The 16768-nt window shown below is 53.9% G+C and overlaps 1 protein-coding gene across 1 annotated transcript; it reads right to left on the bottom strand.

Annotated features, from left to right (window-relative positions):
• Positions 1–1423: 1423 nt before the first annotated feature.
• IUM83_15312 (uncharacterized protein) lies at positions 1424–1797 on the bottom strand (the record flags this gene model as incomplete). The annotated part of the gene is made up of 2 exons (XM_067940116.1): positions 1424–1568; positions 1646–1797. 2 exons carry the CDS (start codon positions 1795–1797, stop codon positions 1424–1426), a joined length of 297 nt encoding a protein of 98 aa, XP_067794508.1.
• Positions 1798–16768: the final 14971 nt, after the last annotated feature.

Genomic DNA, 16768 nt, shown 5'->3' with positions numbered 1-16768 from the left:
TTTGGTGCCTGTCACGTTGGAAGACCATTTTTCGTGTGCGAGTACGCTACAACGGGACGTTAGTCAGCTACTTGCAAAGCACCCGATGAGATATGGGCGAAGCTGCATGAGGCAACACTGGGTGTTCAGTATCTGCACGCTCGTGGTGTTGTGCATGGCGACGAAAGGAAACAACATCGTGATCGGGGCGATATGAAAGCGAAGTGACGGACTTCGGTCTTAGTTCGGTCGCGAGCGGCGGAGCAAGGCAAACGATTTCAGGCGCTTGCGGGTGGCTCAGTTACTCGGTACAGACCAACACCCACTTTTGCGTCGGATATGTATTCTTTGGGTATGTGCGTCGTGGAGGCACTAAGAGTCGTGGAGGCAGGCAAGTCGGGCAAAGATTCACGCCACTGCTTGCCCTGGCGAGTTGGTGACCGAAGTGTGAAATACCACGCCACACGTGGCACCTTGCCGTCAAGACCATCGATGTGCGAGGACAGTGAATGGAGCTGGTCAAGAAGATGGCGCATTGGATCCTCAAAAGCGAATTAAGATCTCGACCGTCGTTGATGAGCTTGCGAAGCTAGCCAATGTGAGCGCCTCTGGTCAACCAAACGACCTCGGTGACACCTTGCTACAAGATTCTGTGAACTGGGAATCTGTCGGCAAAGTAATCGCCACTGTACAGCGCGCAGCTGAGTCCACCACAAGACAGCGGAAATCAACGCGACCAAGTGCTGTCGCTGCACGTTTCGTTGTGGAAAACCTTGAACGGGTGCACAATCATATCGACGGAGATTCGAGTAACGAGTGCCGGGCAGCATTCTGTTCGCTGGTTAGTGACGCAAATGATGCCACGGTGAAGTTGCGAGACATGGACAAAAATCTCTCGGTGCACAAACGACAATGCGGTGCCATGCACTGGAACGCCTGCTGAGCAAGTTGTGCGACGCATACTTCATTGTTATTGACGCAACTTTATTGAATACTGCGAGGGAGTTGCCGGGAGCGTAGCAGCAGGATGACCCACGGTGAACGACTAACAAACATAAAATGCTGCAGGAGGATGCACATGAACTTCGCGCTCAAGGCTTAATAATAATAACATCAGCTTCTCTCCTTGCCGGTCTTGTCCACTCTCCCTCCACATGTAGTTGCAGTGTGTGGTAGCTGGTGCATGTAGTTTCATTCACCAATCTCATTTGTGCTGTGGTCTCGAACGACGTGCTGCGTAAATGAAACGCGCTTCCGCTGCGCAGTGAGGCAGTGAGGCGCGTGGCTGGCCCTCTTGGCTGCGATACCAGTCTGCGACCCCACCATTGAGATGGTTGAAAAGCGCTTCCGTGAGCAGGTGCTCTCGGATGACGCCGTCGTTCACCAGCGGCCGGACTTTTGCGTAGGGTCGCTGACGCTCATGGTGGGAAGCGCACGAACTCCATCATGTCCGCCAGCAAGTCTCCGAGCGCTTGTCCGCGTTCGCCACGCGCGTCGCCCCATGACCAGCGCCTCCATGAGCTCCAGCTCCGATCTGCAGCTCGTCCTGCGGGATGAGCTCCAGCAGGATCTTCGGGCAGCTGCACGACCTGCGGGTCGCAGAACACCGTGCGCGTGCTGGAGCACGAAGCCCTTGCACATTACTCGGAGCGCCTCCAGCTCGTACATCTCGGCCGCGATCAGCAGCCCCAGCATCTCGAGCTCCAGCACCACGTCGCCCGTGTACACGAAGAGCAGCATCTTCTCCACGGTCGTGGCTCCATGTCGTGCAGCTCCACGTCGCGCCGCGCCGATCGCGCGCATGCCGCCCGTCAGCATGGCGCGGAACGGCGCGAGCTGGCGGCCAGGATGAACTACTGTGCGCGTGGAAGCGCCTGACGCCGCTGCGTTGCTCAGAGCTGCCGTTGAGCCTCTCTGCGCGCCTCGCCTCGCCGGGCGACGCACAGCACCACGTCCGCGCCGACCGTGGCCTGGCTGAAGCTCTGCTCGCCCTCGGCGTCGCAGGCCACGACCCACCAGCCGCTCCGACAGGTCCCGGTGGCCTGAGCCCTGGCTCACCTCCGACGACGTCTCAGCGAGTCCTCGTCCTCGTTCGACTGCGGCGTGGCGGACTCCGCGTCCGCGAACGGGGCCAGGCCCACAGTTACTGCGGCGACCACTGCGGGCGCGTGGATTGACGACAGGCTTGTCCTCAATTGAATGGGTGTGCTTACGACTGATTCTCTTGAATTTGCCTGCGCCGCTCGCTGGTTTTGTATCAAATCGGTAGTTTTCCACGCGAAGTGAGTGCAGTGTTGAAGCAAGGCGGAATGAGCAAGCGGACGAAGCTGGGGAAAAGATGTTTTGAAGCAGAATAAAGACTTGTCAGGAAAACGTCGTAAAACTTGTGGTTTCTATGCATTTCTCGTGCACTGTGCACGAAGATTTCACCCAATGCAGTTATTTCAGGCACACAAAAGCTAGTGGGTTCACGAGAATGCAATCATTCAAGAATTCATCGTGCAATTTGCACGATGGGACTCGATGCGGATCAGCTCGAAAAAGAAAGAAATATACATTTTCAGCGTAAGTTTGGGTGCTCATCTCTCTAGCTCAGTGTTTTCCACGACAATGATCTAATCTTCGTTCTCTGCCCTACTAGACACAGACGAAAACGGAAGACGAGCTTTGATCTGCTCCGTACAGAAGGCCAGCATCAGTCGGTAGAGCTTTTAGCTCGGCGCAGCTCGGTGTTTGATAGTAAGCCTTCTATAACTGCATCAGTCGCTGGAGCTCAGCCAGCCGAACCTTTCCAACTCGGGTAGCCATGTCATGCGTTGACAGCATCCGTAGTGCAGGTGATCCAACACACCAATGCTGCCATATTAGCCGGAGGGTCCCGTTAGGAGGTACAAAATCTTCTGCAACTCGGTGAAAGCCACCACCCCATTGCTGTAGCTCGAGAGGTGATTCCGTCGTGGAAACGACATCAACAGTCCTTCTATCCGGTTGTTCGCCAGCTAAATGGGTACAACTAAGTTGTAAGAACGAGCAGAACCACAGCAAAAGCTGATTCCAACGCCTCGATCGTCATTATTGAACCATGGACGTGCCGTTTAGAGTATTCTCCGAAGGAATTGAGTCAGACTTGTTTTAACGAATCAATTTCCGCTTTATACTGTGCCAAGTTGACATTATTCCCACATGTGGAGGAATTCCACTTGGAGTGATGGGATCATTGACTTGAAAATTACGACAAACAACTCGTTGGCAGAAGCCCCAAAATGCGATCGATTGCATGTTGTAAATAAAGAGGTAGTGAACAGCAGGTGATTCTGTGGCAAGTGTTCGCGTAAGAATACAAAGTGATACAGTATTGAAGCAAGACCGAACTGACACACCATTCGCAAGCTCGGTGGTGCTCCAGAATAGACGGTATCCATGGCAAACTTTAAACGCTTTCTAGCTCAATCGATCTCCTTCAGAGCTGGTTACTGGGCTAAAAATGGGGGTAATGTAGCAAAGTTTGAGTGAATCAAAGGGCAGACCAGACACATAGCGCCCAACAATCATATCACCAGCAGCCTCAAATCTCACATACTTGTCCTGACCCCAGGAAGAGTCCAGACAGCGCGAAGGCATATTGACGCAGCGGACGGACCTGATGTTGAGCAGCTGCTGCGTATGTAGAAGCCCTTTCCTCGCCGAATGAGTGCCAAAATCCTTCACTGTCATCCCTAACTTTGATAGCACATTTTGCAATACGTCTTCACTTAGCACGCGTTTCAGTAACTTGAGAAATCGACTGTATTGATTTCCACCTTTGAATAATTTTCCATCGCTGGCGAATCAGAACAGCAAAATAAATCCAAAGCCCAAAAATCGGACAAATCTCTGGCATCGTCGGATTGGCGTAAATATGGCGAGGATCCGAGGACGACTACCGTCTTTGTCGTTCTTCATGTGTGCAAATTTTATGGTAACGGCATCTTCTTGCACGAAACATGTGCATCGAATGGTTGCTGCATTCATTGCGCGGCACATTAAATTCCAACAAATAAGTAAAAGAAATGACCAAAACATCTTTCTTCTTGCTTGAGCGCAGCATAGCGCAATCTCTTTGTACATCGAAAATGAGAACGGCTCCCTTACCCTCAGTAAGTCGCTCGTTGTTTAGCTGTGCAGTGCGGCAACAGTGTGATGGAGTCCCTGACAAATCTTTTTCTTTTGGCGGTCAAAATCAGCGGGACGTGAGTGCTCAGTCAGTACTGACAGCACTACAGTGCCGAACGAACATTACCAAACGTGGACTTCCTCCTATACCGCGCTGCTCCATCGAGGTTAAATAGCGCATGCAATCCTTAGTCGTTAGCACTGCAGGTCCATGGGGCTCTCCAAAGGTTCACGTGTGAGCCATTGAGATATGCTGTCATCATTGACGGACTCCAGTGCGAGAAATTGCCTTAAACAGGACTCATGGTGATCACGATCTGTGTTGGCATATAACCACCCCACAAGCTGTATCAATGCACGACAATACACGTATTTGGTGGACGCTGCGGTGGGTGTTGCCAGTACTTCATCAACTCGAGCGTCCAGGGCCTCCATGTTGTGCGACTGTTCACTAGATTTGAAGTCTCAAAATATTTTCTAAATATACTGCGTGCACTTTGCACGACGAAATCCATTTATCTATACATTACGACCAAGACCTCAGATTGAAGACCCAACATCTAGTTATGCAGAAATGGGTAGGTGGGCTGGCCAATGCCGATCCTGACCAGGAATCTTGACCCTTCCTGTCGTGGTTCACTGGAGTTACGTCGACGCGGGAATCAAGCCCTCACGACCGCGCCGCCGTACAAGTGCTGTGGGCGTTTCACCAGCGTTGCGTCCAGCACCACGCCTGCCATATCGGCGTAGTTGGAGGAGGCAATCGGAGCCGCTACGTGCTCTCGTCTATCCTGCTGAACCACTCACGGCACGGGAGCGAGCTGTTGCTGGTTGACGCCGCGGTGGCCGCTACGACCTCGCTCTGCTTCCTGGTGAACGTTCCCAAGGCACGGATGCTTTCGTCTGGAGCTCGCATAGAGTCGTGCCACTGGTTTTCGGCGCGGCTCCATATCGGTTCCCAAGGTGACGACGGACCGTGTGGATGACGTCTCGGCTTGCACGCTCAAGGAGGACTCCTGGACCGCGTCACGGTCGACGGGTCGTGCGGCAACTCGCCAACCAACAAGACGAAGCGCCAGACGAAGCACAGAAGACGCACAAGAAAGCGCACCGGACGAAGCACCAGAAGAAGCACTTGAAGCACCAGAAGCACCAGAAGCAGATACAAGACCTCAGATCTATGCATGGTTCGCGACGCCAGCAATGAGAGTCGGGAAACTGGAACGTCGGCGCCATGACCAAGTACAATGTCGGAAGTCCTTCCGTCATTTATGCGCACGGTGCGGTACACCCACTACGAAGCTCGATTTACATTTCTTCGGGGCTTCACTTCTCACACAAGCACCCAGCCATTGAATACGTGGCCGCAACACTCCACCGACGACAACCAAAGCGCAACAGCCATTTTCGGTTTGCCTGGTGAGCGGCCCTGACGCTGGCGGTTGCCTTCGGAAACAGCTCCGCTCGACCATACAGTCGAGCTCTCTGTACGCCTATCGTGTAACGAGGTTACACGCACAATCTGCAAACCACTTGTGATTTTTTAACAGATAATATATCTGTTAAAAGTTTTCAAGTTACTTCTCACCTTGGTGTAAGCCACACCAATGGATACATTGAAGGGGCCACCACAATGAGTGGTCCACACCTACCCAAAAGATCCTATTGGTAGAAGCAGCATCTTTCTACCAATTAAAGACGTGCATATTGGTGGAGCTCTGACAGCGAGCCGCTGTCAACCCGTTTCATAGATGATAAAACAGTTTTAGCAGATTTAGGAGGAAGATCAACTTTACAAACCATACAGTTCTCATTTTACCTAATCTAAGTCACTAGGAGTCTTATCCGATTTAAATTATATGTTGTATTAGGAATATAATTAACCGAAGTAATTACTAAGTACTTACGTTCCTCCTACACGTAGCGCAACGTTAAGCAAAGTAGTGAGTCAAGTTAGACCCACTACACCTGGTAGCACTTTGTAGTCCGTCCAACGACCGACTGCTTGACGTTCTGTACGCGGTGCGGTGTACGAACGCGGAGCCGGAGCACATGAGCACGGAGGTGCCCATGGAGACTCAACACGCCTGCAACGCATGTTGCACGCGCTGATCTGCCCCACCTGTCTGACCCAAAGTGGAAGCCCTCCAACGACTGTCAACAGTCATTGGGCTCGATAGCTACGATGCTGCGTACGCTATCGCCGACGGAGCACACATGGTGTTGCTCTGGGGTTCATCATGAAGGAGCAGGCGTGACGCTGCTTCAGTGACGGCGTCGTCGGGGACGACACCGCGTGCTCAACCATTAAAGTTGAGCGTAAGCAATTACGTGGGAAGGGCGAGTTCTCCTCCGATGGCTTGTCGAGCTCGATAAGCATAGCGGCTCGACGCATCGTCGACCCGCTGCGAAGGTCGCGTTCGCCATGTCCTGCCGGCGGACGCGCAAAGGGAGGTTGTATGGACGCCGATCTCTCCGATCCTACGATGCTTCAGCACGTACAGAGAATGCAAAGAGGAGCTCAAACAGGCGTTTGAGCCCCCGCAAACGAGTTCCGGTCGAGGGCGGAGTTCCTCGACCTTCAGCAGGAATACGCGACGTCCATGCTTACGCGCAGCGCGCATGATACTTGGTATCAAATATCGTGACTAATCTGATTGACGTGGCGACCAAGGTCGTCACGTTCATGAACTTAGAGATGGGCCCGTGAAGACGTATCTCTTCCGAGAGTACCCGAGTACTCCGAAGCTGCAATCACCCTTGCATGCAAGAAGAGTTTAGCCTGCGCGAGCTAAACTCTATGTAAATGTACCGGGAGCGCAACCGCGCCCGGTAGAGGACGAGGTCCAAACCAACGGGCCTCTCGAACGCAACAACTGCTGGTTACCAGCAGCAGGAGGTAACGTGCGATGCTTCCGTTGCGGAAGGATCGGTCACTTGCTACGGGAGTGCACAGCTCCCATATGCCCTGGAGGATTGGCCGTCGTGGCGATGCTAGGCATCGCCGCGGATAACAAAACAACATCCAGTAGCGGGGCGCTACTGGTAATGCAGTCACGCGTGCCGACATCGGGCACGCGACACTGAGGGACTACAGCCCCCAGTGACACTAGCTCTGCTGCAAGAAGCAAGATGACAGCCGAACCTAGTCTGCGAAGGTAACGTCGAAGAGCAAGTGACTCTCTTCGAGCAGTGGTAGATTCAGGCGCGTCGAACACTTTGTTCGAATACGAAGCCTGCCGAGACTTGACTTCGAGGACAAATGTACCTCGAAGTCTTCTGAAGTACGACTGGCAACAAGTGCCATGGTGAAGACTGAGAAGCGCGTCGTGAACGTGCGCTTCTTGTACAAACAACGAGGTTTGTCGAAACCTTTATCGTCCTGGACCTGGACGATAAGTTCGACGTTATCGGCATGCCGTGCAAGCCACGGCATGACCCGGTGATAGACGGAAGAAGCGCACGCTCGTGCGCTTCCGGACGACAGCGAACAGAGCGATGGCCCTGTTACCGCAGCGCGCGCATTCCAAGGTGCGCGCGGGTCACCAGTCGAAACAGCGCTTAATGCTGCTGTCCCGAAGTGCCCAAGAAGTGGGCGAGGCGCGCTACGTGGGACCAACGTCGGCAATGCTGCCGACGTCAGAAGTAAAGATGTCCTGGTTCCAGGAACCAATACCCACGTTCAAGGCGTGTAGGGACAGTCCCCTGACCCGAAGAGGTCAGGTCGACAACGACGGCTCGGACGACGCACCTCGATCATGAGGGCTCCACCAATGAATGGCGTCGATTGACGAAGGCGTGTCAAAACTCCGGGGTTGAAGCTGCAAACAGTGCGGACGTTGCAAACACACCCTGACGATTTGCTTGTCGTGCAGCCGGGCTGCACGACGAAGCGCTCATGCGATCGCCGGGCTTGATATCGCGCGCCCGCAGACAGGGTCTGCCGGGGACGGAACATTTCGCGCAGTCGGGCTGCACGAAGGAACGTATGGTCAAGCCGGGCTTGATACCGCGCGCGCCCGCGAACAGGGTCCGCCGGCGAACAACTGTCCACCGTCGGCCTGCAACAGAAGAATAACGTCGGAGCCGGGCTCCGCACAAGCAGAAACGGCAAGCGGAGAACGCTGCGCAAGTCTCGAGTCCGGGACCGAGGCGCAACAAGAACAGTCTGTTGGTGAACTGAGGCGGTGTCGCCGGATGTCAGACGCTAAGCGTCTTGACGCGCACCGATACTGGATTCCAGTATCGTGACATGGAACTCGCCAGTCCTCGACGACGGCTCCGGTGACTTCGCTTCACCATGAGCTGGAAGCGCTTCACACCGCGACTTGCACGATGGACGCATCGAGAGGTCTGCGTTCTTCGAACAGCGAAAGAACGGAGAGCGAGAGCGAAGAGGTGAGACAGCGTCTTCATGGAAGTACCACTGAGAGTGAGAACACATCTCAGTGCGAAGACGAAGCGAGAGCGCTTCGAGGTTGGGACTGCTGAAGTCGAGTCCCTATTACGAATTGTTGAGGGAGTACAAGACGTACCCCGGAAGGTCACGGAGCTTCCCGCGGAGATAAGGCATTCAGCACGAGATTGATCTCGGCCGGGCACGAAGTATGTGCACGCGGCGGCAGTGGCCACTGCCGCGAGCATAATGAAGGCGATCGACGACTTCTTTGAAAGTCGTCGCAAAGTTGGGACAAGTGCGGGAATCGAAGTCCCCGCACAGTGTCTCGACGTTCTGTGTCAAAAGCCACAGGGGGATGGCGCACGTTCATGCCTACAACTGCTGAACGATGCGACGGTACCGCGCAGACGCCGATACCGCGAAAAGATGTTATCATCGATTCGATGGCCGGGAGCACCGTTTACAGTGCTCTCGACTTGCGAGATGGATTTTTATCAAATCTAATGCGTGAGAGCGATATCCCTCTCGGCAGTGAGCACGCCAAGCGGCATGCTCTGGGAATGGCTGTAATGCCACAGGGGCTTAAGAACGCCTGCGACTTCAACAGGTGCGTGACGCACTTGTTGCGCTCGTGCGCGACTTCGCACCGAAGCTATCGAATGTATTCATCACAGCCGGGCTGTGGACGAAAGACGACATTGAGATGCCCAGGGTATCTCCGGAACTTGAGCTTATGCGAAAGCATAGCTCTACGCGAACCTGAAGAAGCGCATCTTCGGGGCGAGCGAGATACCCGTCCTCGGGTGTCTCGTAGGGAAGAATGAGTGTTCGCCCTGACCCGGAAAGCTCAGAGTGATCAATGAATGGCCAACGCCTTCCATTCAAGGAACTAGGGGCAGTTCCAGCCAGCGACATCTTGTGCAAGTACGTGGAGGATTATGCGCGGCGATCCGCTGTCACAGCTTCTTAAGAAAGAAGCTGTGTGGATTGGAAACCCGATTGCTAAAAGGCATTCGATGCAGTCAGGCGGGGCTTGATCTGAGGCGCCGATCGGCGGTGGCTGACCAAGATCGCCCATTTCACGTAGTGTGACGCATCCGGTTCGCGATCGGATGCGCGTTAATCAGCACGATCACGAGGGCCGTGATCGTGTCGTCTACTCAATCGCGTCAGCTGGCCAGCTGAGCGCAACATATCCGGTGCATGACAAGGAACTCCTTGCCATGAAGTATGCACTCGCTTGCCATGAAGTATGCACTCGCAAAGTTCCGAGTGTATTTTGCGGGAGTAGACCATTTGTGGTCTACACCGACCATGCTTCACTGCGCACCGCAGTGAAGTCGCCACTTTCACAAAGAATGGCGAGATGGCTCTCATTCTTTGCGATATAACTTCCGGGTCGAATACAACCCGGAAGATTGAACGGTGGCCGACGCGCTATCACGTCGGCCGGACTATGCGGAAGCTGTTGACGTCAACGCCATTGACGCCATGCGATCGAGCAAACCACACCATCTCTGTTGGATGACGTGAAGGCGCGTACGCGCACGACGCGACGCAAGCTCTTGCTGGCCTATGAGCGCGCCTTCTGACAAGTCCGTCAGAAGCTGCCCAAGCACCTCGAGCGCTGCACACCTTTCATGTGCACGACGGACTTTACTACACAGAAGCTCGACGACAACGCGGATCGCGTTGTCGTGCACAAATGACCATGACCTACGACTCCAGGATCATGTACGAGTATCATGATGCCCCGACTGCGGGACATCTGGACGTGAGAAGACTTACGTCCTTCATGCGCGACTTCTACCGGCACCACCAGTAATGGGTGCGCAAGTACATCCGTGCTTGCGAGGTATGCCAACGCGTAAAGCCTGCGCCATTCGCGCAGGCTCCGTTATAATCTACCGACTCCGTCGGAGTGTTGAAGTCCATGTCTGGACTTCATCTTTGGTCTTCACCCGGACAGCTGAGGGAATACCGGATGATGGTCTTCGTCGACCGCTTCAGCAAGATGGTACATCTTGCTGCGGTGCCGGAGAAGTGACTGGCAAGCAGACGGCCCGTCTGTTCGTTGACGCGTATTCAAACACCATGGCATGCCGACCGACATTGTGTCGTACCGAGACCCGCGCTCACAGCGAACCTGTGGCAAGAAGTGTTTACACTTCTTGGAGCCAGCTTCATGTCGACTGCGAACCATCCGCAGACGGATCGGCCAAACCGAGCGCGTGAACCGCGTGCCGTCGACATTCTGAAGAGCTACGCTCACTCGTTCCCAATATCTGAGCGAGTGTTTGTCGATGGCAGAATCAGCCATCAACAACTCGGTGCATACTCGACCGGCATACACCGTTCTGTGAATGCGCGGCATCCCCGTCTGCCGAGTTTACTCGAAGTGGTGGCTCCCACTTTAGTGGGGAGGATCTACGACTGCAAATACAGCAGCCGTAGAGCCGCTGACACTTGCACAGTGTCAGCGCAACATGGACAAACCACATGAGTCTGCGCAGGGAGCAGACCTCCACCAACAAGGCCAACAACCACGGGTCTGCGCAGGGCGCAGACACCGCAAGCTCACGCAGAGGCCGGGCCTCTAGTGGAGAGCGAGCTGAATGACTTCAGCTCGGATGCAATCAACTTCCATACACAAAAGCCAAGCCGTAATTCGGTTTGTCCAAGATAATAGCAGCTTCTGTTGATCAACAGAAGCTGAACGCAACTAATGCGGGCAGAAGCAACACAAATGAATTTAAAGTTGGTTCATTAGTTTTTTAGCTACACAAAACCCGCCTAAACATGCAGTTTGGATTTCAGCAAGCAAGCTTGCTCCGCGCTATCGGGCCGTTCACTGTGTTGGCACGGCACGGCAACGGCATACACGCTAGACATACCGGTCAGCATGCGCCTCCATCCGACCTTTTGCGTCGGCGGTTAAAGCATACCTCCAGCATCGAGTTTTCCTGTGGCTCGTCACGAGAACAGACTCGGCAGGGGAAACCTCCTCTCAGCGCGACTACGCGCTGGAGCAGTTAATACAGTCGGGTCTATAGCGACCGGCACGTTCAAGGCGGTATGAGACCGCCAGCCGGGACACGAAGGAACAGAGCGGCAACCGCCGCGTCTGAAGGTACTCACGACTGTCACCTGGTCGTGGAGCGACACGAGGAAGGTCAACATAGCGTTGACCACCGGGGCTGTTTCCACCACCTTCGCCATCTTCGCCACCGCTGCGAGACGACGCGGAGAAATTCGCTGGATCGTCCAGCGAATTGTCGATCATAGGAAACAATCCGAGGTCCGGATTGTTTCGCGTCCTGAAGAGGTTTCCTCCCCCAGCGACACGTGGGAACCACGGAACGTCCTGATGGAAGACGTTCCGGACATGAGTGAAGAAATTACAACACGCACTACCAGCAAGAAGGTAGTGCGAGCGCTGTAGTAATCTAAATGCCTGACGACTCGCGTGCTAGATAATTAGCACGGAGATCATTGAAGCTCTCAGGTATACATATAGTATACCTGTTGTGGTCGCGGTTGCTAATACGCACCGCCACCTGGACGGACAGTGCGCACGGCGCACGAACATCAGCCTCCACCGCAACAGCGTTGAGTTGCTATCTTGCCTCACTTCGAGAAGGACTCGAAGGTGCTTTGGCGCTTGCTACACCCGATCACGGTAAGTAACAGAAATTGTTAGAGATGTCGACGCACAGGCGCGGTCGACATCGAAGAATCGTACACAGACACTGTGTTGTCTGTTCCCGTGGTGAGCGGCGAACCTCGCCCTACCGCGCATGAGTACTCAGCAACAGAGCTTACCTCTGTTGCAATGGCAGTCTTCAGCTTGGTCGTACTCATTGCGGATGAGCACGGAAATCAACACAAACAATTGACAAGCAGTCAATTAATTGACGTGTCGAGACCGACACGTCTGAACTTAACGGGCGGATGGTGTAACGGTTACACACAAGTGACAACAATCACTTGTGCATGACACGGTCAAGTGACAACTCACTTGTGCATGACATTTGTCACTTATGGTTTAACAGATAAATATCTGTTAATGGTTTTAGATACTTCCCCACCTTGTTGTAAGTCACACCAATGGATACATTGAAGTGGGCCACCACAATGAGTGGTCCACACCTACCAAGATCCTATTGGTAGAAAGCAGCATCTTTCTACCAATTAGAACGTGACATATTGGCGGGGCTCTGACAGCCAGCCACTGTCAGCCCCTTTCATAGATGATAAACAGTTTGAGCAGATTTAGGAGGAAGATCAATTTACAAACCATACAGTTCTCATTTTACTTTAAACTAGCTACTTGGTGTTTTATTTGATTTATATTACTGTGGACTCAAGTATAATTAATCAAATTATTAATAAACTCCTACGCTTCTCATACGTAACGCGACGTGAAGCTAAAGTGGTGAGCCAAAGTAGGCCCACTACAGTGAACCCTGAACTTGACGAGCGCATACTTCATCGCAAGTGCTCCTTACACTATGAACTGGGTGGTTATTCTCAGCAGCCTCGAGCTGGCGAGGCTCAAACGCGACCACGCGTCGCGCCCCTCGGCGTCTGCTTCTGAGGCACAGCCGATGGCGAAGTCCGAGGCGTCACAGACTGACACAGAGACGAGCGGGTCTGCAATGCCAGAATAGGCGCATGAAGCAGGCTAGTTTCATATGCCGCAGACGCATCTTGATGCTCAGCGTCAACGCCAGTCCGCATCCTTCTTCGGAAGGTTAGACAGTCGGCTGGGTGGGTTGCTATTGCACGCAACAACCATAAATGCTGTACTTACGATAGTACACTACAGGATACATAGTGTAGTGCTTCTAATAGGTGCTGAAGTGGAATGACCGAGCCATCTCAGTGTAATTCTCGCCTGTACTTGTGCAAGTAATTGGCGAGACCAAGCCACTCGCGAAGATCTTTCTGGTTTACGGGAACCGGCCAATCAACAATGGCCGTGACCTTGACCAGGCCTCGCTTCCCAATGAAGCACCCTGAAGGGCATCTCTTCTCCACCGAAGATGGACTTGTCAATATTGGCGTACAACTTGTTCGTGCAATCCTCGAGCACCGCTCGCAGGTGCTCCACGGTGTTCTCCACGTCAGACTTCCGTGCTCCGCACGACTGTGGACGAAATAGCCGCGAATTACGTTTCTGTGTACGCCCGATGGGGTCTGAACAACTGCGTCACTAGACGATTAAACGTCGCTGGTGCGTCTGACGGCCCTGGTGCATCACTAGCCACTCCCAGAGTTATTTTCGAGTTTGTTTCGTAATTGCTTGGTTGACGTGCGCCCTCACTCATCGGTTGACTGGCTTCTGTGGGTTGCTGGTGGTTTCATATTCGGTAGAAGGTGATCGGCTCTGAGGTTTCGCCAGCGCACCGCCTCGTGAAAGTGGTTAGCTAGCGTTGCTGGGAAATTCGTGAGGCTCGATCCCAGGATAGTGGTTCCTGGCCCACTTTTGTTTCGCCCAAGTCGGCGTGGTGCGCGGTTGTCCCCAGAGTGCAGCGCAGAGCCCTGGGATTGACAGACCCATCCTGGTCACCTTCTCTGAAGCTCTTCGGATGAGGCGCGAGTGAGATCCGTCCGCGGTTCCCAGTCTGAACCGCCTGGAGGAAGTGGAGGACTGAATCGACTCGAAGCCGGATGTCGCGGGGAAAGTGTGTGACCAGTCCAGGTCTGAGAAGAAGTGGACAAGAGTTTGTGTGGAGAGTGAAGCTTGTGTATATTAAAGGGAAAACCGGGACATTTCGGGTTCAGTGGACACGAGCAAAGGGGATCTACCGGGCCAGGGCCAGCAGCTCCAAGTGGATTTAGATATTTGGGATCAAGTAGCTGGGTGTGGCCGACACACGTCTATGCACACAGCGTAGCTCCGTCAAGAACCACCTAAGGGATTACAAGCGAGGAAACACACGCCCTCCAACGCAGTCCGAGCGTCGAATGATTCCGGGATCAAGAGCTAGGGTTCTGAAATCCATGGGTTTTAACCCTGGGATTCTGGGATCTGAGTTTGCCATTTCTGAAAGGTGCGTCACCACAGCTGGTGCGCATTGCCCGGATCGGGTAACGACTGTGGACGCAAGTGGGTGCGATCATGTCGACTACTGCTGACTCAAAAAATCTCCAAACAAGTTGAGACTCGATCTGGCGGAGTCTCAGGTGGCTGGCCTCCCAGCGGAAGCAGTGCCTAGCGGCTGAGACACCCGAGACGCCAAGTGCGACCCGCGGGTTCCAGAACCCAGTGCTGATTCGAGTTTGCCGCCTGTGGTGAATTGATCAAGTTCCGGAGCTGAGGTGACGCTTACGCTGGGAAATTTGGAGTCTACCTGGTTATCCTGTGACGAAGGTAAAGGTGAGCAAGCGCGATCCCAGTGCGCAACTAGTGATGTGATAGTTTGCCGAGGGCTGCCGGCTCAGATCCGAGATTTGTCGGCGAAGAGTAGCCCGATGGACGCGATTCCGATCTCAGTCCCAGAGTGCCAACGTGGAGCCAACTGCTGCGGATACGCGCAGTAGCCGTCGATGGTGGTGCACTCCAGTGTTCTGGGAAAACGCGAGTTGCAGATGAAGCACCCGGAACTGGGACGGATCCAGTTTGGCTGGGTTACCACCTGGAGTTTTACCTCCCGGATATGTCGGCAGTGACGCCTGGTCGAGTTCACTCGGCCAGGGCAACGCCGGGCCAGCGGCTGAAGATGTCCCGAAGGCGGTGCGTCTGAGATGACACTTGTACAACTCCGATATGACGGATGCTGAGATGGTTTCATACGGCCGATCTCAGTTCGAACGATGGAGGAGTGTACCCCCGGATGTGGTGCTCGGTTGATATTGCCTACACACCGCGACATAATGATTACGATTTGTGAGATTTCATCCGAGCGGCAGGAACGACCGCCAGACCTGGATGTCAGTGGCTCGTGTCGTGAGAATTCACGATTTTCCAGTCTCGTACCTCAGCCTCGACAAATGGGACGAGTCCTACCAACAACACACGCTTTCCTCGAAAGGTCGGCGAAGATTGGGATTAAACCTGAAGATCAGGTCCAATCCCTTACACCGGGCTGGAAGTATGCCTTGTGTTGATGTGTCGCGTCAGGTAGGTAGAACTCCACACTCAGGCACCGCCAGCCACGAGCAACGGCTGGGGTGCGTGAATATAAACGCTTTTCGCGCTAAACCCACTGTGGTCCCTCAGAAAGGAAGGGTACCGGGCCGTCAAGGCCTTTAATAGGGCGCCAGGTGAAACCTCGGCCAAAGAGTCAAATACACTGGGGCCACGCCACGCACCCAGAACAACGTACAAACGTACAGGAGGACTCTCTACCTCCAACACTCGGCCACCATCTACGCTAGGCCTTACCAGGGCGAACTCTCGGTCAATGTACCTTAAGCTCAGACAGACATCCCCGCGTCGGCCGAGCGTATCCAGACCCTACAGTTAAGCTAGATGCTTACCGTAGACGGACTTGACCCTGATGGCTTGGGGGGGGGATATTCTGCTCTGATTTAATAGTTAGAGGCGGTGAGCCTCGACTTTAACTAATCCCTAAGTTTATACAAATATCTAGTGTTGACCGAGCTTTCGGTCTGATCCTACAACCGGACGAGCATTCGTCTTAAGTCCGATTCCTAATAAGAGGCAAAGGGTATCCGCTATCTTATCCGGAGAGCTCGAGCGGGAATTTATTGGGTCCGCCGTGCCCGTCACTAACTGGCTCCTGTCACTCTGGCGCGGTAAATGTGTGTAGCCAATGGGAGACGTCGATCACTTCTCACCAATACTCGATACCGTTGGGCCTCGGCGCGGAGCTCTGCTTCGCAGCCAAACCTCAACATCACACTCATCCCCATCCGGGCGGTCGCTCAATCTCTTTCGAGCCGAGCGTCGCCGGATCCAAGTGGCCTCCGATCTCCGAGCTGTGGAGGTGTCGCTCAAGTTGATGCCGGTGATATTCGTGGTTATACTCCAGATTATGCTGTGAAGCTAGGTTTGAATTCGTGAATCGAGAGCCAGTATCACTTTCGTTGGTTGAGGTAACTGGAACACCGTGGTCTCGAATCCGATTGGTGCGGAAACATCAGTTTTGTGGAGCACCCCAAGTGGAGTAAGCGTACCAAATCCGCCAAAAGCAGCACCAACGGTACTACTCGACCGGACGGGAACACTGTGCCGGTCCGCCGAGTCGCCGAGCTCACAGGCTTCATGGA

The sequence above is a fragment of the Phytophthora cinnamomi genome (genome assembly GCF_018691715.1).
Source record: "Phytophthora cinnamomi strain GKB4 chromosome Unknown Contig24, whole genome shotgun sequence".
Taxonomy (NCBI): domain Eukaryota; phylum Oomycota; class Peronosporomycetes; order Peronosporales; family Peronosporaceae; genus Phytophthora; species Phytophthora cinnamomi.
The sequence above is the reverse complement of the archived record's forward strand: the minus strand, read 5'-3'. Positions and strand labels throughout refer to the sequence as shown.